The following is a 21,608-nucleotide window of genomic DNA, read 5'->3' as shown; positions in this document are numbered from 1 at the left end:
CTTGTTTTTACCGACTGTATAGATGTCTGCCACCTTTGGCTGCAAAGGATGTAGTCAATCTGATTTCGGTGTTGTCCATCTGGGGAAGTCCATGTATAAAGCCGTCTCTTAGGTTGCTGGAAGAGAGTGTTTGTTATGCAGAGTGAGTTGTCTTGGCAAAATTCTATCAGCCTATGTCCTGCTTCGTTTTGTTCTCCCAGGCCATGCTTACCTGTAATTCCAGGTGTCATCTGACTGCCCACCTTAGCATTCCAGTCTCCCGTGATGAAAATAACATCTCTTTTAGGCGTGTTGTCCAGTAGGTGCTGCAGATCCTCATAGAACTGCTCTACTTCAGCTTCTTCAGCATCTGTGGTTGAGGCGTATATTTGGATCACTGTGATGTTAAATGGCTTGCCCTGAATTCGAATTGAGATCATTCTGTCGTTTTTTGGATTGTATCCAAGCACTGCTTTAGCCACTTGACTATTAATTAGGAAGGCTACTCCATTTCTTCTGTGGTCCTCTTGTCCACAGTAGTAGATCTGGTGGTCATTTGATGTGAAGTGGCCCATTCCAGTCCATTTCAGTTCACTGACACCCAAAATATCTATCTTTAATCTTGACATCTCACCAATAACCACATCCAATTTGCCCTGGCTCATAGATCTTACATTCCAGGTTCCAATGGTGTGTTGATCCTTAGAACATCGGATTCGCCGTTCACCACCAGCACCGTCGGCCGCTAGCCGTCCTTTCGGCTTTGAGCTAGCTGCGTCATCACATCTGGGGCTAGTTGAACTCATCCTCCGTTCCTCCCCAGTAGCATTTTGACCATCTTCCGACCTGGGGGTCTCATCTTCCGATGGTATACCGACATATCTCTGGTTGTACTGATCCATTTAGTTTTCACGGCAAGAATACTGGGGTGGGTTGCCATTACCTTCCCCAGGGATCGCATTTAGTCTGACCTCTCTGTCATGACCTTCCCGTCTTGGGTGGCCCTTCATGGTTTAGCTCATGGCATCATTGAGGTGCTCAAGCTCCAGCACCATGACAAGGTAACGATTCTTTGCTGAAGATAAAAAAGCGGGCTTAAGGAATAATTATTCTCTTTTGCATCCCAGGGCCAGAAACTATGCATCGTTGGGAAGCCCGAACAAAAGGATGGTATGTATCTCCCCGTTGAGCAGAGAGTAGATTCCTGGGCTTCAAGGGTGCAATCGAAGCTCTATCTGCACGCACATAAAAAAGGGTGCTTTAACTGCACCATCACAGCTACCATCTTGACATTTTTTTACCATACCCTGTGGGCATCCATGCTGGGTTCATAACCCTAGCTCCTCCTGCAGAGCTGGTAATGGGAACCCGTCCAGATACCAAGCTCTGAAACTTCCCTGCCAGCACAGCCAAGACAGGCTGAGACTTATAAAGCACCTGCAGGGCAGCCCATTGGCCAAAGCTGATTCAAAGTAAAGGGGTCCAAGCGAGGAGTGGGTTGGGGGTGGGGAACCTTCCTTATGGATCCTGCATCACTCGAGGCCCAGCCAGCTCTCAGATGGGGAAGATAGATGTGGATCTAATTCAGCAGGCATGGTATATATATTTTTTAAAAAGGTAAACAGTCCAGAGGAGTGGGAGCAGGGTGCTTGCTTGCTTGCTTGTACCTGTCTGCAACCTTCTGCAGAACTTTACAGTATAGAAACAATTCCCAGGCACATCTAAGAGGTGGCGTGGGGGGCAGGGCCAAAAATCTCCAGATGATTGTTGGGTGCTCTGCCTCTTATTGACCTGTGTTGCATCTGAAGATGCTGCAGGGGTTGGATCACAGGGCCTTGGCTTCCATCTTGACTTTTTCAACATTCCCCCAGCCCACAATTTGCAAGGGTGTCCTTGCAAATTCTCCTCTGTGGCTCCCCATTGCCACAGCCCTGGTAAGATTGACCCCTGACCCCTAGCCCAAGTGGGGCATAAGAGGAATGAAGTTGATTTCTCCCTGGCCTGAGTTCAGGGACCCTGCAGCCTCCGGGCTCTGGTTTACAAGCCAGCAGGTGAAGCCCTTGGGCCAGGGAGCGTTGCTTCTGCGTCCACCCGAAACCCAGAACCGCATGAATGCACATGTTTGCTTGCTTCCCCCAGAATCGGAGGATTTCATTGTCCTGGCCTTGTATGACTACGAAGCCATTCACAGGGAGGACCTGAGTTTTCAGAAAGGCGACCACCTTAAGATCCTGGAGCAGTAAGTTCTGGGCTCCACCCTGTTGCTTGAATGATGGAAGTGCTGATAGGACACCAACACCTCTTCTTTTTTTTTTTTAATAAGCACTTTATTCAATTTCTGATGCCCACTGGTAGCTTCTGGGGGAACCTTGTTGACCTCAGACCTTATCATTTCCCATTCATGCTGGATCCCTCCAAGTCTGTGGCTGTTCTACAGTCTTTCCCGCTTGGAGTTTGGTGTGGCTGCGCTATGTTGAATTTCTCCCCCAGGTCTCCCCCCACTGGGGGTAGCCTGCAGGAACGATATGCACCATGACCTTGTTTTTATTCAAGCAGCAAACTCTGCTGATAATGTGGGTTAGAGGCTGATAGGAATCAGAATGCACAATGAACAGCTCAGTTCCTGGAGCAATTGTATGCCCACTGTGCTGCCATCTGCAATAATGAGGGCATCTTTTAGGCGTTCTGGAGGCACCTCTTACCAACCTCTGTCAGTTCTGCATCGTTCGTTGGTACGGCTTCCTTGAAGCATCCTGAAAATGTTGTTTCGAGTGGGTGCTCAGAATTCTGCCTCTAGCTTCCCTGAAAGAATTGCTGTTTCTGGATTTCCCTGGGGAAAAACAACGTTTCTAATCCAGTTTGCAGCCTGGATATGTTCAATGTCCTACTTGAAACTATGAGGAAAGGTGACAATCTGGACCTGTGTCCACCTGCCAGGGAAGAGCATATTATTGTTATTTTGTCGCTGCGTGGGCTGCAGGTTGACCCCCAGCTTGGTAGGGGCTGCAGAGACTGATTGGTAGCGTAGGTCAATATTTTCTCACCCTTGGCCACTTTAAGATGTCTGAATGTCAACTCCCAGATTTCTTTCTTTCGGTAGAAATTTTGCCATCCATGGCACAATTAACAAGCCGTTCAGATGTAGGGACAATACAGCCACCCTGGAAGACATATACGGGGTCCCCTCACCAACCTTTGCCCAGACTGAAGAAGCTGCTTGGACAAGCAGCAAAACATTTCAACCAAAAGAAAGAAATCCAGCTGCCATGACTCAACCTACAGAAAATTCCACTGAGAATTGGATGACTGAGAATCTTCATTGACACTGATTTAGGTCACAGATCATTATCATCATACGTAGCAACACTTAGGAAATACTGCTTTCAAAATATATTGAAATGTCTATTGGAAGAGACACTAGTAAAGGGCATCCCACCCCAGCTCCAGAATTAGATTATATGTACAGGTAGTCCTCGACTTACAACCACAATTGGGACCGGAACTCTATCGCTAAGCGATGCGTTCTTTGCATCATGCCCAATTTTACGAACTTTTTTGCCCTGGACATTAAGCGAATCACCGCAGTCATTAAATGACTCACATGGTCATTAGGTGAATCACGCAGTTTCCCATTGATTTTGCTTGTCGGGAGCTGGCCGGGAAGGTCGCACATGGTGATCATGGGATGCTGCAACCATCGTAAATACATGCCGGTTGCCAAGTGCCTGAATTTTGATCACGTGACCGCAGGGATGCTGTGATGGTCGTAAGTGCGAGGACCAGTCATAAGTCACTTTTTTTAGTGCTGTTGTAACTTCGAATGGTCATAAGCAAACGGCTGTAAATTGAAGACTACCTGTAGATTGTTCTCTATTTTTCTTTGGTATGCCCTTATATGAAAGTGCAGGACAGGACTTGTTTTCCCCCATGAAACCCTGTGAGGGAGGTGGGGCCGAGGGACAGAGAGAGGGGCCCCAGGTCCCCAGTGAGCTGCTTCCATGGCTGAGTAGCAGCCAGAACTCGGGTCTCCCTGGTACCCATCCAGCACCCTCACCACCACACAACGCTGTTCCCCAAGAGGAAAGGGGGGACCAGTGCATGTGTTTGCCCTTGTTTGGGTTTGATATGGGCTGGGTCAGATTGCTGCCACACAGTTAATAGACCCCCAAGTCTGTACTTCGATTCATTTTTTCTGCTGGTTATTATTTGTTGCTTCTATTTGTATAGGCCTCCCTGAGTGTGTGTTGAATGGGGGCATATAGAATGAATGAATGAATGAATGAATGAATGAATGAATGAATGAATGAATGAATGAACGAACGAACTCGACTGCTGCTGATCCTGTGGATTCATCCAGGGAGTTCCTTTGCAACAATACAGAACTGGTTTGCCAGTGCCATCTTTTGGGGTGTTTTTTGGGACTTTCCAGACCATTCCCCAAGTTCTGGAATTTCCTAGAGCTTCCCACGAGAGTACTAATTACTTGCTGAGTTTTTGGGAAGTTGGGAAATGTATCTAATTCTGCCCCCCCCTCCAGGTCGGGAGAGTGGTGGCGAGCAAAGGCCCTGTCGACGGGGAAAGTGGGCTACATTCCCAGCAATTACGTGGCCAAGGTCAACTCACTGGAGACGGAAGAGTAAGTCTTTGCTCTGCCTATCGAATGGAGGGATCTTCTCAGCAGAACAATTCCACCTTGGATACCCACCCGATTTTGGCTCTGGACTGTAGAGGTCCATGTGCTTAAAGACACATCTGCTTTCGTCTTTTGGGAGAACCCCCTTTGCAGCAAAGTAGCTCGGGGCGGGGGAGGAATGCTGGCTTTGCAGGAGACTCCTTGGACTTCTCCAAGGATGGCCGAGGAGCTGGCCTTCTGGAGTGGCCTTCTCAATGATGGGGAACTGTGGTTCCCAGCAACCCCAGGGGTAGTGTTTCTATACCCGGGAACTTCCAATATGCAAGGATTTCAGCTCCTCAAGTTCTCAGCAATGGCTGGGCTGGCTGACAAATTCAAGGAGATGGAGTCCATGCATCGGGAGGATGCCCAGGCTGGGAAACCACCATGAGAACAGACGTGGCCCCAGGCACCCTTTTGTGAATTCATAGGTGAATCTTCCATGAAACGTGAATGAATCTGGCCCCATGGCATGATTTATAGTATTTTTAACTTAGCCCAGCACCGAAACCATTTAGTGACGGGAGAACTGACTGCTTAGAAATTAGTCAAGGGCCAGCAGTATTAATTTCAGCACAGACTGTTGAATCAAGCCTGTTTGTTACAAAGAGGCAAGCTTTTCATTATGAAAATATAATAAAATTCCCGACTCAGCATCTCCAAATATATTGGATGGGGAAAAAGAAGTCAAAGATCTTCTCTTGACTTCCAAGGTAAGAGTGTCAGTTCTTGCCCAGACCCCCTTTTAGCTGTAAAGATGCAAAGGTAGCACATTCTGAAAAGGTTCTCCAAACACCTTTTGCCTGCCAGGATCTTGGAGAAGTGATTTTGGGAGGCAGAGTCCAAGAAGGAATTCTGCTCATGATTTCCTTCTAACCATCCGCTCCTCCTGTCCTCTTAGGTGGTTTCTGAGAGGCGTCAGCCGGAAGGACTCCGAGCGTCAGTTGCTGGCTCCAGGAAACTTTATCGGGTCGTTCATGATCCGAGACAGTGAGACAACCAAAGGTAGATCCCTTTTCCGGGGGGGCAGGTAGATCCACTCTCTTATGGAAGAAAAATCTATCTTTCAGAGCCAATTTTTCCTACCCCGTGTCTTTCGGCGGTATCGCCTGTTGCCAATGCATCAGGAAAGCTCCAGGAACACGTCCTGATTCTGCTCTCTCTGTTTGGGACAAAGCTGCCTTTGAGCTGAGCTTGAATCTTGGAAGACTCCATGAACATGGAGTTCCTTGGCAAGGGTGCAGAAGTCCCTTCTCAGCGCCAACTTCTGTCCCCTGTTTCTCAACTTCCCGCTCTAGCCATCAGCCCTGGGGTTTCCTGACATTCTTGCATCCAAATACTAACCGTAGCTTCTCTGAGATCAGTTTTGCCATCTACTGAGAGAAGGTATTTTATTTCAGATGCAGGATCTCTATTCCTTAGAAAGCCAGCTGCATCTCACGAGAAGCATTTGGGGGAGGGGGACCGGCTCATAGAAAGAGATCACTCCCCAGTGATGTCTCCTGAGATGCCTCTTGGCATCAAACGTTGGCTCTGACTGATTAGGCACCCAGAGCCAGCCAAGACATTAGAAGCTGGAGGAGGACGGCCATGGTGGTCTATGGTGGCAAAAGATCAGGAGGTAGCCCAGGGCACCTTTTCTGACTACCCCATTTTATTGAAAGGCCAAAGCTTTCATTTCATTTCATTATTTGATTTCATTATTTATTTATTTTCTATCCTGCCTTTATTTTTTATATATATATAAATAACTCAAGGTGGTGAACATACCCAATACTCCGTCCTCCTCCTATTTTCCCCTCAACAACCCTGTGAGGTGGGCTGGGCTGAGAGAAGGGACTGGCCCAAGGTCACCCAGCCGGCTTTCATGCCTCAGGCGGGACTAGAACTCACAGCCTCCTGGTTTCTAGCCTGGTGCCTTAATCACTTGACCCAACTGGCATGTGTCTGATGGAGATGCAGCCCATGGAAGCTTCAGCCTCTATATAAAATGGGAAATTGGAGTAAAATTGGCCTCCTCCTGATCTTTTGTCAAGATATTAGGCTGCTTGGGAAGTTGGGGAATGAAGAAACTGGCCAGACTGGCATTTGACTCTCATTGCCAAGTGGGAACTGAGGTCTCAGCCAGCGAAATCAAGGAGAGCAAGAAAAGAATGAACTGTTCTGGCTGGGAACGATGCGAGTTGTAATCCAACACGTTTGCGGGATGCCACCTCGGAGAACCCTGTTCAAGATTTTAAGGAAGGCCCTGAAAACCAGACTGGGAGAGATAAAATGTGGATGTGGTGTTTATGCCCAGTGGGTCTTTCTCCCTCCCTCTGATCTTTGCGTCTTTAAACCCACAGGGAAAGTGCGGCTCCAGAGAGAGATTTGGAACAAAAGAGGGAAAGAAACAAGGGGGGGACCCATTTCTCTCTCCCCAAGCAGCCCATGGCCAGAAGGAAAGTGGCCCAAGAAGGAAAGTGGCCCAAGACTCTTCCAAGGCAGGGTTAGCTCCAGTAATTACTGGAGATGGCTGCAAAATTTTCTTTCCCGTGCCTTCTCTGAGATTTTTTTTTTAAGCCCCAGCCTAGCCTACAGTCCTTGGCATTCCTGGGGGTCTCCCATCTGAGTACCAAACTGGTCCTTCCTTGCTCAACTTTTTTGAGAGCAGCCACATTTAGCAGGGTCCTGCCACCTGCTGTGACCTCCCAAGGGTCGTTTCTACTTTAAATCCAATCAACCTGTCGAGGAACAAGTTTTGTAATCCCTCGAAAGAAGTGGCTAGACCATATAAAGGACAGGCCTCACCTGAAGGGCGGCCATTTGCGGTCTCTTTGTTTATTCCTGGAGCTGATTCTTGGCCAGAAGCCAGCCTGACCACCACCCACCACCTATTTAGGCAGGGGGCGAAATGCTGGCGTGAGTGAGACTTTATATCTGCCCATGTGTACTTTTCTTACGAGAGGTTGGGGGAAAGAGTGTCCTCATTTTTAGCTCCGTTTCTCTCTCTTGGTCCAGGGAGTTACTCCCTCTCCATAAGAGACTTTGATTCCCACAACAAAGTGGATGTGGTGAAACACTACAAGATTCGGACCCTGGACAGCGGGGGATTCTACATCTCCCCACAGAACACCTTCAGGACTCTGCAGGAGCTGGTCAGCCATTACAAAGGTGGGCCCCCAAATCCGGCATCAGCCGTGCCGCGTTCTGCACTGGGGGGGAAAAAACTCTGTCCTTTTGCTCCAGGGTTAAAAATCAACCCCTTTTTGCAGACCTGGGCAAGAAACTGGGGTCGGGAGAGGATGACACAGACTCTTTCCAATTGTAACGCTCTGTGGGAATGACCCTGGGAGACAGGAGGAAGAGCCGCAGACGAGGCAACAGTTGCGTAAGAGGCAGCTGAGCCCGCAGAAGGAAAAGGGGCGTGGGAAGCATCTCAGAAGGGACCCTCCCTAGTTTCTTGGGCTGCAAAGGTGCGGGGGGAGAGATGCGTTTTCAGACTTGCAAGATTCTGTTAGTCACCTTACAATACAGTTAGAGCTAGGACTTCTGCGTGTGCTTCTTGGCTGGACTACCTCGCAAGGCTGACAATCATGATTGTTGTCAGCCTTGCAAGGTAGTCCAGCCAAGAAGCATGAAACCGGTGCAAAAGATGCAGGGGTTCCTTGGATGTTCTGACATTCTGTAAAAATGAAACTTATCCTCCAGGAGATCACGGCCTGGCTAAACTGTGAAGGAAGCTCCTTCCCAGTGGCTCCGATGTAAAATGGGGAGGGCTCTTGTAGGAATTGAGGGAGATTCCTTGTAGGCTGCCTTTAATCATGGAGAGAAGGCAGGGTAAAAATCTAACAAAATGAATACAAATAGACGTGGTTAATATCAACCCTGGTTAATGTTTTGGGGGGTTAGCATGTTCCATAATCAAGCCAGCCTACTTGGTTCGTGGAAGGTTCAGGATCCAGGAAATGGGTCAGTTCAGTAACCAGGTCAAGGAGGTTGTGTGAAGGGAGCCACAGAGGTCTAGTAGTCCCAAACTGCAATAGCGGCATCCTGTGGAGGCCTTATCATCTCCCACCACCACAGCTGATCAGAATGGAAGGGGGGGGGTGTTTGTGGGAAAGATGCATGTGTGTGTGTGATATGCTGTGTGGTTGGGTTCATACAACATGCATAGCTAGTGAGACTTTGCAAGGCCTTTGCAGAACATGCTAAAGCTTTTAACCCAATCAGGTGCAACCCAGCCAGTTGGGTTTATTCATGTGGGACCCTGGGAAATGGGTTATCTTAGCCACCAGATTAGTGTACTGTCCAAAGACAATCTCTGAGTAGCCAGATCTGGATTCTGACAGCCATTTCTCAACCTTGGCAACTGGATGATGTGCGGGATTCAACTCCCAGAATTCCCCAGCCGGCATTTGTGGACTTCAACTCCCAGAATTCCCCAGCCGGCATTTGTGGACTTCAACTCCCAGAATTCCCCAGCCGGCATTTGTGGACTTCAACTCCCAGAATTCCCCAGCCGGCATTTGTGGACTTCAACTCCCAGAATTCCCCAGCCGGCATTTGTGGACTTCAACTCCCAGAATTCCCCAGCCAGCCATGCTGGCTGGGGAGTTCTGGGAGTTGAAGTCCACACATCTTCCAGTTGCCATGGTTGAGAATCACTGGTCTAGATAAATGTCAGCCCTGGTCCTGTCCTCTCGTCGAGAGCTGTCTTGGGTGACAGAAAAGCGTGATGCAGAATCTCCTCTGGGTTCCCTTCCAGGCCAAGCCGATGGGTTGTGCCAGAAGCTGACCCACCCCTGCGTTTTGCCGAAGCCCGAGAAACCCTGGGAGAAGGATGCGTGGGAGATCCCCCGGAGCTCCCTGAAGCTGGAGAAGAGGCTGGGGGCTGGGCAGTTCGGAGAAGTCTGGATGGGTAAGCTCACCGAAGCCCCACGCTTGAATCCAACCAAACTGGGCTTTTGTGTGAAGAAAAGAAGTGAGGAAGCCTAGAGCTGGGCTAGTACTCCACATGCAGGGTGCTCTTGAGGCAGGATCGCACCAAGCTTTGCCCCTAGGTTTTTGAGTCTTTTTCGTTGCACGGACTGCACACTTTGAAACCACACTCAGCTGAGATCTTTCTTTCTTATTTCTTTATTCTATTTCTTTCTTTATTCTATTTATGTGGCCACCCATCTCAAATAGATGGGCTCGGCGCTTGAGAGCTCACCATACTTTGCTCTCCTCCTGTGCCCGAGTGGAATCACAAATCACATTGCCGTCCTGCTCCGATGCAAACCTCTGTTTCTGAAGCATGCCTTTCTCCCCTGCCCAGCCACCTACAACACACATACAAAAGTGGCTGTGAAAACCATGAAGCCCGGGAGCATGTCGGTGGAGGCCTTCCTGGAAGAGGCCAACATCATGAAGACGTTGCAGCATGACAAGCTGGTCCGGCTGCACGCCGTGGTGACCAAGGAAGAACCCATTTACATCATCACCGAATTCATGGAGAAAGGTGGGAGCCAACATTACGCACCGGGGACTAGCTCAGCCTGGGGCCCCCCAGATGTGTTGGGAGTGCAAACCCCCAGAGTTTCTACCTCCATGGAGGTACAGTCCCAACTGACTGACATGGCCCAGGTTGGGGAGAGCAATACACAGCAGGTTTTTTCCCAGTGCAGAAGCACAATTTTCTCTCCTTGTTTTTGCATGCAAACATGCTAGAGCAATGTTTCTCAGCCTTAGAACTTCAAGGGGTGTGGAGTTCAACTCCCAGAACTGAAGTCCACACCCCTTGAAGTTCTAAGGTTGAGAAACACTGCTAGAATGAGGACAGGTTCCGCTGGATTGGCTTTATCCCAGTCGTGCCGTCAGTTCTGAGTGGTTCCTTGATAGCATCCTGAAGACGCATGCCATCCTGCTTGCCATCCTGAAGGCGCATAGTCCTGCTACCACCTGGGATTGGTGGTAAAGCTTGCTCTGGTAAAATTGTAAGGGCCTCAGTTCTTCATTTTGTGGCCACTCAACATGCATGCAAGGGGCACGAGCCACAGGACCTGTGTCGGAAGCCACAGGTGGCTGTGAGGAAGTGAGAGCAGTGAATCAAGGGCGGCTGAGGAAGTGACACGATACGGCCTAGGAAGAACAGAGACATTAAGAAGCGGGGAAAAAGCAACCCTGCTAATGAAGGGGTATTTATTCGCAATCGGTGTGATCCAATGCCAGTTTGCCTGGGGGGTGGGCGGTGTAGAATCAATAAGAGGAACTTCCTGCTGAATAAATATGCAGAGAACTCACAAGGATTCAGAACAAACTTTCCATAATTCTTGTGGAATTATTTGCATGTTAGGGAAGGACGCACTAGATGGCCCTGGAGTTTCCTGAATGTGGAAGAAAGAGAATACAGCAGGTCCCTGGTTTAAGGATGTCCCAGCTTACGGAGGACTCCTAGTTAAGAACAGACTGCCATAAAGACTTAGATTAAAAATTTGAGATAAGTACAAAGTTTTGGGTTAAATACACAGTCCTACTTTGTGTATTATTATGTTTAAGATGTTTTAGTGTATTTGGAAGTGCTTCTTAAGCATTTATGTGCATAGAAAGGTAAAATATATACTATATAGCAGTGTTTCTCAACCATAGAACTTTAAGACGTGTGGACTTCAACTCCCAGAATTCCCCAGCAAGCGTGGCTGGCTGGGGTATTCTGGGAGTTGAAGTCCACACGTCTTAAAGTGGGGAAGGTTGAGAAACGCTGCTACACACTAACTGATGCTAAATAACTGTTCTGACTTACATACAAATTCGACTTAAAGACAGGCTTAGGAGTGGAACTTGTTCTTAAACCAGGGACCTGCTGTAGCTGGTCAGCTTTCAAGCCATGGAAGGGATCAAATCTAGGCTGGTTACTAAGAAGCTAAAAGGGCCTTTGGCCTCCCTTCCCTGCCCCAGATGTGTGGCCAAATGCTCGCTGCTGGGCTGATAAAGGGAAGGATTTGGCTACTGAATGTTCCCTCCCAGTCCTACTGCTAGGAGGAAGTGAGGCGCAGAATGGGAAATGCAGAGCAGGGTCTCCGGGTTTGCAAGGGGCCACACGCCCCTGAGAGATGGTGGGTTTTGGAGTTCAGATGTGCAGGAACAGGACTACTAAGCAGTCAGCAAGGGAGTGTAGCCAGGCAGTGCTGAGAGGCAGAAACTAGGACAACTGGTTTGGTGTGGTTAGAAAGGGGTTCAAACGGGGAAAGGCATGGATTATCTTAGGGTGGTGCCAAGGATCCAGCAAACACTTGGGCTGCCAGATTCAAGAGTGGGGCAGAACCACAGGCTCAGAAGGGAGCTCTGTCCTTTGAGGCCAAGGGTCGTCATGGGTGACTCTCCATTGTGAATTGAGACCCTCAGCCCAGAGTGCAATGCATCAAGGGCACGGGGCATGGGCAGGCTGGCACAGAAGAGACCCAGGGGGTGCATTCCGAGTCTCTGGCAAGAGTTGTTGGAGGCCAGCTCTGATCCTGACCTGGACAGGTAGGCGTGACCCGAGACAGCATTCTGCTACGGTGCTGCAAGAGAGAATATAGTCAGAGTCTGTTCGAGCAAGCAGAAGCCCTGGGTTCAGCCCCCACAGGTCTCCACTTAAGTGATTTGGGGTTGCGTGGCTGGGGCAGCATTCTGCTGTTGGCCGTGTTGGAATCTGGGGAGCCCCAGGCCCAACACATCTGCAGGCATCAAGGGGGGAAGGTGGGTTTGATCCTTTGAAATATAGGTAGTCCTTGACTTACGACCGCAATTGGGACTGGAGCTTCTGTCACTAAGTGAGGTGGTCATTAAGTGAGACATACCCGATTTTACGACCTTTTTTGCTGCAGTTGACAGCGAATTGCCATGGTTGTTATGTGAATCACATGGTCGTTAAGCGAATCTGGCTTCCCCCACTGACTTTGGTTGTTGGAAGCCAGCTGGGAAGGTCGCAAATGGCAATCACGTGACCCCGGGATGCTGCAACTGTTGTAAATACACACCAGTTGCGAAGCACCTGAATTTTGATCACATGACTGCGGGGATGCTGCAACGGTTTTAAATGTGAGGAATGGTCATAACTCACTTTTTTCAGCACTGTTGTAACTTCAAACAGTCGCTAAATGAATAGTCGTATGTCGAGGACTACATGTATGAAGGAGGCATTTCAGAGGTGGAAGGGGAGAAGAGAGACCTTCTCCATCACTTTATTTTCAAGCTGGAAGCCCATTCCTGGAGTTGAACTGAGAGCCTAATTAAGTTTTTCCTCCTTGAAACAAGAAAAGTTTGGGAGGCCCAGAAATGTGCTCCTTGCCTTAAAGCAGTGCTTTTCAACCTTGTCAACTTGAAGATGTGTGGACTTCAACTCCCAGGATTCCCCAGCCAGCCGTAAAGGGTCTCCTTAAAAGGTCTCCTCCTCCTCCACAGGCAGCTTGCTGGATTTCCTAAAAAGCGATGAAGGGCACAAGCAGCTGTTCCCCAAGCTGATCGACTTCTCTGCCCAGGTGAGTATCTTGCAAGGTCCAGACCCTCCTTGGGAAGGCCGATGGCCCCTTAAGGAGAGGCCAGGCTACCTTCCAAGGAAGTCAATGGGGCTGTTTAGCAGGGGCAGCTCTGGCTGATCTGGAAAAAACTAAGCAGAATCAGATTGTTAGCACTGGGGTGGAAGACCACCAGGAACCTGGGGGCTGTAGGCTGGTCTGGGAAGTTGGAAAAATTCCTGGAAGGAGGTCATGGCTAACTACATGTCTCTGCTTCCCAAGAGAACTGCATCAGGAAGCAAGCTTGACTTTTACCTACTTTTTACATCATTTGACTCCCCCCAAACAGTCCTGCTTATTCTCCCACCCCCAACAGCATCAACTAGATGGAAACCCCTAGCCAGCTTGAGCTGCTCTCAAAAAGCTAAGCAGGATTGGGCTTGGTTAGTCTTTGGATGGGAGACCACCTGTCATGAGTAAGGATGGCGAGCAGGGGGCTCCCATCCAGACTGTCAAGCGCATGCGTAGCACTGAGGAATTGGTCAGCCATTCAAAGAGACACAGATCGGGACTGCCTTAACCTTTGGGGTTTATATGTCTGGGTTTTCCCACGCTTCTTCAGTTTGTTAGGATTCCTGTTAAGTACTAGCAATAAATATTAGAGACCAGTTCCTTGCCTCAGCGTGTTTCCTGGCTGTTAGGACACCACCATCCTGAAGGTGGTGTTGGAGGAGTTGAAATAATATCCTAGAAGGAGACCGTGGCAGGCCACTTGACGAGCAAACTGGATGTGTCTGTGCAGTCACCAGAAGCTGAGCTCAACTTGAGAGAGTCTTTAGCTTTGTGGGATACAAGCAAATATATTAAGAGGATCAGGTTCCATCTACAGGTGGTCTTCAACTTATGACCACAATTGGGACTGGAATTTCCATCATAAGTTATTGCAGTCATAAGTCGAGTCATCACATGACTGGACTCGATTTTATGACCATTTCAACAGTGGTCGTTAAGCAAATCCAGCTTCCCCAAAGGGCATTTTTTGCCAGAAAATGGCAAAAAAGTCACAAAACATGATCATGTGACTGCAGGATGCTGCAACCAGTCATAAATGTGAGCCAGTTGCCAAGTGCCCAAAATGCAATAATGTGACCGTGGGGGAGGGGGATGCGATGTTTTACAATGCTCGAAAATGCTTTACAGGCTGAAAACCACCCATTCCAAGGCTGTCTGTTGTTAAATGGACAGTCATAAGTCGAGGACTACCTGTATCTAGGAGGATGACTTTAGACATCTCCTTCTCTGTGGAGGACCTGATTAAAGCCTTTTTATTTCTCCTAGCATTTAAAATTATATTTTGAGAGAAACTCCCTCAGTGAGTTTCAGTGTTATTATCCTGTTGTTTCAAGCTTGGTGCTATTTTAAAGTGTTGCCCATTTGACTTTCCGTTCTGGAATCCACTTTAGCCTCAGAGTGATCCACAGTAATCCATTGTCCCACTGGGGAAAAAGTCCACTCAGTGCCCTGCCTGGTCCACAAATCTTTTTCATGCATAGGAGCCCACCAGAAGTTGGTCCACCCAGTTCAGTGTTGCCTCACCCAAGATGGAGGACCTGCAGCTCTACAGTCATCGCTGAACTACAGTTCCCAGAATCCCCAACCACCATGTTCATTGATGAGGGGTGCTGGGAGTCGTAGTTCTCCATTCATGGTTTCTCCAGACCACCGGTGGTTCTTTGGTCTTTCAGACCAATTCTTTCCAAGTCATAGCTGGGATGCCGAGCATGCACAGCAGTTCTCTCGAGGCTGTGGCCCAAAGTGCATGGTGTGCAGCCTTGGATGTCAGGCACCCCACGTGGTTCCGTGGTGTTTACTGAGGCCAGCTGATCTGGGCAGGCCACGAGCTGTCTGGGGTTCTAAGTATTTGCAGACATCGCCTGGGGTCTGGTAGCTTCTACAGGGACTTAAGGTCTTGTGGATGCCAAGTCAGGGGGAACAGGGCTGTGGAGGGGATGTGCCAGCCGGAACGCATAAGCTTAATGAGACGGGGAGCAGTGCCCATAAAAAGCTTCCTTGCTGTCAGCCAGACAAGGAAGGTGGTTGGCTCCTTTCTCTCTGCAGGAAGCAGAACACCTGGAAAAGGTGCAGGGTAGAACCAACGTCCCTTTCTTACAAAATTCTCACCCTCCTTTCAAACGGGCATCTGCGGGGGGAGGGGCAAGGAGGAGCAAGTGACATGACCTGTGACCTCCTTAATAAATGATGTGAACTGTGTAATCACTGTCAGTTGCGTGGTGACATCACGGGGCACACAATACAGTACCATTTGCATGGGGAGGTCAAGAAGTGTGAGTTATCGTACGGTGGCCGCATCACGGCGTGGAGGACCTCACTGGTGTGTTGATGTCAGGGTGCACAAAATGTGATCTGCACATGCTGTCAATTTGCCTTGTGATGCCGTGGTGCATAGGTCAACTGTGTGCGTGATGGCATTATGGTGCAGATGGTGGTGTTTATGGAGAACATCACGATGCGAATGGAATGGAATGGAATGGAATGGAATGGAATGGAATGGAATGGAATGGAATGGAATGCTTTATTGGCCAAGTATGATTAGACAGACAAGGAATTTGATTTCGGCGGAAGAGCTATCAATATATTAATTGTAGCTTCTATTGGGTGGCTGTAGAGTGGAGCTCTGAAGCCAGGCCTGCATTTGTAGAGGTGCCCCGTGGCCCACAGTGGTTCTCTGAACAGGCCATTTGTCTGGGCCTCCCAGGCCCCTCCTCACATGCCTTTTCCATGGACACTCTGCAAATTGTTTTATTTCAGCAAGTCTTTGTCTTTGTGAGTGGCCAAGTGTAGGACCATTGATTATTATTACGGTTAATTATGTCATTCATGGTTATTATGCTATCATTTTCCTTCTTAGCACCACCCTGAATCTTTTTGATTGGGATAATCCACAAATACTGTAAAATCAATAGCAAAGACGTGGCTCTTCTGGGTCCTTTAATGGAGCTGTCCCTTGCCGTTGCAGGTGGCAGAAGGCATGGCATTCATTGAGCAGAGGAACTACATCCATCGTGACCTGAGAGCTGCCAACATCTTGGTATCGGCCATCCTGGTGTGCAAGATTGCAGATTTTGGCTTGGCCAGAGTGATAGATGACAATGAATACACCGCCCGGGAAGGTGCAAAACCGGAACTGGCCTTGTGTGCATCCCCCATTTGTGGACATTGACTTCACACCGATTCTCCCCAACCAGAGAGCCTTAAGATAGTCTCAGGGTCCCCGGCTGATGGGACTGGGCGTCCCAACATTTCTAGGAAGTGACAGTTTGGACCGGGAGGGGGGTTGTCCGCAGGGTGTAGTCAAAAAAGTCAAGATGGCAGCCACCATGATGCCATCAAAGCTCTGCCCCCCCCCCCACTAAATATAAGGAGAGCAAAGACTTTTGCAGAGAAAGGAAACCCACTCTTTCACGCATACATTTTATTTTTTAAGATTTTACCACATATCTTCCTCCCCCGCTGCCCCCCAACAGGGCAAGGAGAAGGACGCTATGCAGGATTAGAACGTTAATACACCCCTGTCTGCAGCACTCACCCATCTGGGGAGGCAACTAGTTAATAGCATCTGTATTTTCCCCCATTTTATTTTTTGTTAAGGTAACATGAGCTGTGGCCAGCTGCTGTTTTCAGGCTGAATCTAACTTCCTTGATTTGGACTTTTGGCAGGCTCCAAGTTTCCCATCAAGTGGACTGCTCCCGAAGCCATCAACTATGGGTCCTTCACAATAAAGTCCGACGTCTGGTCCTTTGGGATCCTGCTGATGGAGATCATCACCTACGGGCGGACACCATATCCAGGTGCGCAGCAGGAAACCAGTGGGATGGCCTCTCTTCTTCGGTTTCAGCAAGCGATGCACCGACCACCACTTTATGGGTTTCCTATTTGCTTGTCTGTAGCCCCTTTACTGTAGCAGGGCACATCTGGGGATGTTGGTAAAACGGAAGGAAGGGACAGATGGGCTGTAGCTGAAGTGACTTCCCTAAGCCAAGGGGGCTGGCAAGCTAGCAACTCTTTGCTGCGAGTAGTGAAAGAGCCCTTTGACCATTCATGGCAAATAGTGAGGTGCATTAAGCAACAGGGTCCCTAAAACGAAAGGCTCTGGTAAAGGGCAGAAAAGGGAGATGGGGAAGGAGAGCCAGACTCAGCCTCCAGTGGCCTCTCTCCAGCTTCGCTTGGTCCTGAAGACAAACCTGCCCTTCTGTTGTTTTTTTTAATCCGTTCAGTCGTGTCCGACTCTCAGAGACTGCCTGTGTCGTGGTGAAGGCACTGGGCTAGAAACTGGGAGGCCCTGAGTTCTAGTCCTGCCTTGGGCACGACGCCAGCTGGATGACCTGGGGCCAGTCCCTCTCTCTCAGCCCTGGGAAGCAGGCAAGGGCAAACCACTTCTGAAAAACCTGGCCAAGAAAACTGCAGGGACTTGTCCAGGCAGTCTCCAAGAATCGGACGCGATTGAAGGATTAAAAAAAAAATGGATAAGCTATTTCATGGTGGAATGTGATGGCCTGGTTCACACTACATGCTAAGCCAAGGACTAGGCTCCCTCTGGCAACTGACCTGCAAACTACCCAGCCCCATTTTCATCCAGTCTGGTGGGTTGTGTAAACACTGTATGGGAAAAGAGTAAATATTAAATATGCAGGTGCCAAGTAAGTTTTTGGTGCTGGGTGATGACTTGTCACTGGGAGTCAGGCGGCATATAAATTTAATTATTATTATTATTATTCATCCAAGTTTTTAATTAGGTCTGTGTTGTGGTGTCCCTCATTGCTATTCTAGGTTTCCCAGGTTTTAATGCTTTAATTTTAGGGTTGTACTCCTATGCCATGTCCTGCTTTGGAACCATAGTCCTAAAGAAATGTATGTTAAAGAGAGATAAATAACTTGGTTCGGTTTAATTCAATTTAAGTTGCACTGAAATTAAAAATGTGCTCATTTTTCCTCCTGGTACTTTGAGGAGGGCCCAAAAGGTGACCCAGCCCTGGATTATGACAACTTCCACGGCCCATGGTGACAGAGGGCTTAGGGCATAGCCTTTGCAGGATCTCAGATCCCTTTGTAGGAATCACATGGGTCTCTGATGGAAGATTTGGGGAGAACAGCTTTCAGGAAAAGGAGATCATACCAGGCCAGCCGTGCCAATGATTCCCCTCACTTTTGGACCCCCGACAAGTCTGTGTGAGAGGGCCATCGTTTCGTGCAGGAATTCCCTTCCGAGTTTTCTCTTCTCTTTCTGAAGAGCACCATCTCCAATGAACTTCTTAGCTGGGTTTCACGCTAGGATGTTCAACCTGGCTCCTTCTCTGTCTCATCCAGGGAGATCAAATCTGGAAGTGATGCGCGCCCTCGAGCGTGGCTACCGGATGCCGTGCCCAGAAGACTGCCCGCAGGAGCTCTACGAAATCATGATGCGGTGCTGGAAGGAGAAGCCGGAGGACCGCCCCACGTTTGAGTACATCCAGAGCATCCTTGAGGATTTCTTCACCGGCACGGAGAAGCAGTACCAACAGCAGCCTTAGAAGGGATGGGTGGCCAGACGGGAGTTGCCAGCGTGCTGCACAGCGAGGCTGCCGAGGGCGAAGGCTTTGGGGGGGCGAATCCGTGGTTTAGAGAAAAGAGACTTTTTCCTCCGTCCAAGTGGTGAAGGCCTCTCATCAGCTGCTTTTGAGGTGCAGCCGGATGCGGGGCTAAGCCAAGCGAACCCGTTCCCCTTAGCTGAAATCTAATCAGGCTGCAGTCAGCAGAAACCACTTCAAAGAATGAAGACTTTTTATCTCCAGGTTTTGATGGCTGTTGGGAAGCCCCGCCGTTATGGTGGAAGTGCCTGAAGGGGTGTGTAAGAGAAAGTGTGTGCACATTCAAGAGTATTGGTGTGTATATATTTGAGGGAGGGAGAGAGAGAGAAAAAAAGAAGCATAGCCTTTGGATGATTCAGTTGGGATATGAATACATATTTTGATTAATTAGTGGCCTTATAAAAGCTTTGTCGACTGATTCTTAATGCTGGGAGTGGTTCCTCATGTGGAACTGTTCCTTGAAATATGCCTAAATGTAACAGAGGTTTGATTAATTACAAAGACTCAAATTAGGGACGATTATGAGACAATGGCATTACATTCTAAATCATTGCAAGCTATAAATAATAATGATTCTAACAGAATATAAGGATAATTGTATGACAGCAATTTTCAAAAAAATCAAAAAATTCTTGGCTTTTACTTGGAACCGATTAATTGATTATTTGACCATCAAGTTGTTGTCAATTCCTAGCGACTACATAGGTAGATTTTCTCCATGACAATCTGTCCGTCACCTACCCTGGTTACTTGGAACTATCTAGCTCAAATGTGTACGCACGAAACACATCCACAGTTATTATAAACACATGAGCGGCTTCAGGTATGATGGCAGAGATCACACATGATGCTAACGCATAATTTGTATAGGTCAGATGTAGTTTATTTGAACATATGAGCCCATACATCAACTTTGGTTTACGTTTATTAACACCTCTTTAGAAGGTTATGCTATTCCTGCCCCAGGATTGATTACTAATGGTTTGTTGATATGCCTGAAGACAGATGGCTGATTAATTCTGTTTTCATTTACTCAAACCCTTTCCCAGCCCACAGAAGACTTTTCAGAGCTGGTTTTTCCTTGAATAATTCCTTATTTTCCCTGGCAACCTTCTTTTCACTCCCAACATCTCCCTTATTTTAGTTCTGTCTATAAGAGAAAGCAGCTGTTCCTCTTTTGCCTGGGGAGAAAAATCTTTAAAGGAGTGATGTGCATCTACCTATCAAATGCTGAACCTTGAAATCACATTTTTAGTGGGAGAGGTGGCTGGGTTCACACATTACACTAAGCTATCATCTGGATTGATTTGGGTTTAAGGTATCAGGTTGTAATGGTTGCCTATCCTAAACACACTCAGACTCACAAGCAAGGGCTTGAATCAAATCTGGTTAAGAATAGTGTGCAAGTACAAAGAAAGCTGAGAATGAGCAGAAGCGCGCCAAATACAAACTAAAAACCCTCGGTGCGAATGTAAGCCCTCTCCCCGTACAACCGTTTCAAGTTCCGCATCCCAGGTGCCCCTAACGAGTTCTGCTAATCAACGGGTAAAAAGACCTTGAACACCCACGATAACCCAAACACATTCCATCCCCAAGAAAACAGACATACAGCCTGGTACAAGGTCTCCCAGCAGCTCCCTCCCAACCGGAATGCGCGTCAGCACCATGGCATGCGAAACGTTACGATGTAAATCAAACATTGCACCGGCGAACATGACACAGGTCTGCTCTAACCACTGTCGTTTGCAAATCATGATTTATGGTGCAGAGACCTGCGTGGATCCAGTCCCTAGCTGGATTTGCACAACCCATTACTGTAAAACATACGAATCTAACATTGCTTACTAAACTAATCCAGTGCTTGACTCTGAATTAACCAGTTTTCTGAGCTTGTACCAAAACATATACTATATATTGAATCACAGTCACAGAACATGCTAAATGACAGAAGAAATGACCACAGATAAAACTAAGCTGTTTTAGCTGTTAAGAGAATGAAGCAGTGAGGCACCCAACAAGCTTATTTAACCACAAGCCAGCCTGTCCTTAGCCCACCCTTTTGTGGCTTATCCAGCAAAGCAGGATCAATGCAAAGTGTGAATCTCGAGAGAGTGCACCTTCGCCCCAATTTATCCACTTTGCTATTTTCTCCATTCTTTTTCTTTAAAAAACTACTTTTACAGAGTCACATTTGCAATTACAGGTTTGGTTACTGCAGTGTTTCTCAACCTGGGCAACTTTAAGATAGGTGGACTTAAACTCCCAGAATTCCCCAGCCAGCCTTGCTTGGCTGTTCTGGGTGTTGAAATCCATCTATCTTAAAGTTGCCAAGGATGAGAAATACTGGGTTATGGACTGAATGAGGCTGGGCTTGCACCCTGGCTTAGTCTAACCAAGGTTTATTGAATAAGCGAATTTACTCTGAGTTTCCACCAAAATGTGATGACGGTCAATTGGCAAGCCACAGCGGCTGAGTTCACACAACCCGTTAAACCAAATCTGGCACTGTGTGAAGCCCATCAACCTAAAATGGGCATGGAAAATTGTATCTGCTCTGGAGAAGACGTGCCCTTAAAGCCTCATCATGATGATTATGTGCCATTAAGCCAAGGTTGACTCTTAGTGACCACACAGATAAGTTTTTTCCAAGACGTTTAAAATCTCTAGACCCCGAATGCCAGCATTGCCTTTAACAAATATGGCGCCCGCCCTTCCCACACGTTCCATGAACAAAGATGGTTCTTAGGTATCCAGCCCGCGATAGAGATGGCGCCGCCTCCGGTATGCCTCCACCCTGAAGTCGCCCGCACCAAAGATGGCGGAAAGAGCACCTACTCTGCCAGTAACGAAGA

The 21,608-nt window shown here is 48.2% G+C and overlaps 1 protein-coding gene across 1 annotated transcript; it reads left to right on the top strand.

The window, feature by feature from the left end:
- Positions 1-1,870: 1,870 nt before the first annotated feature.
- Positions 1,871-18,773, top strand: HCK (HCK proto-oncogene, Src family tyrosine kinase). Its single transcript, XM_063296808.1, has 10 exons — positions 1,871-2,218; positions 4,517-4,615; positions 5,553-5,656; positions 7,652-7,804; positions 9,399-9,551; positions 9,951-10,133; positions 13,058-13,134; positions 16,148-16,301; positions 16,849-16,980; positions 18,497-18,773. Exons 1-10 carry the CDS (start codon positions 1,959-1,961, stop codon positions 18,697-18,699), a joined length of 1,518 nt encoding a protein of 505 aa, XP_063152878.1. The 5' UTR covers positions 1,871-1,958; the 3' UTR covers positions 18,700-18,773.
- Positions 18,774-21,608: the final 2,835 nt, after the last annotated feature.

This window comes from Candoia aspera, chromosome 3, assembly GCF_035149785.1.
Source record: "Candoia aspera isolate rCanAsp1 chromosome 3, rCanAsp1.hap2, whole genome shotgun sequence".
NCBI lineage: Eukaryota > Metazoa > Chordata > Lepidosauria > Squamata > Boidae > Candoia > Candoia aspera.
This window is presented reverse-complemented; position numbering and strand designations above follow the sequence as displayed.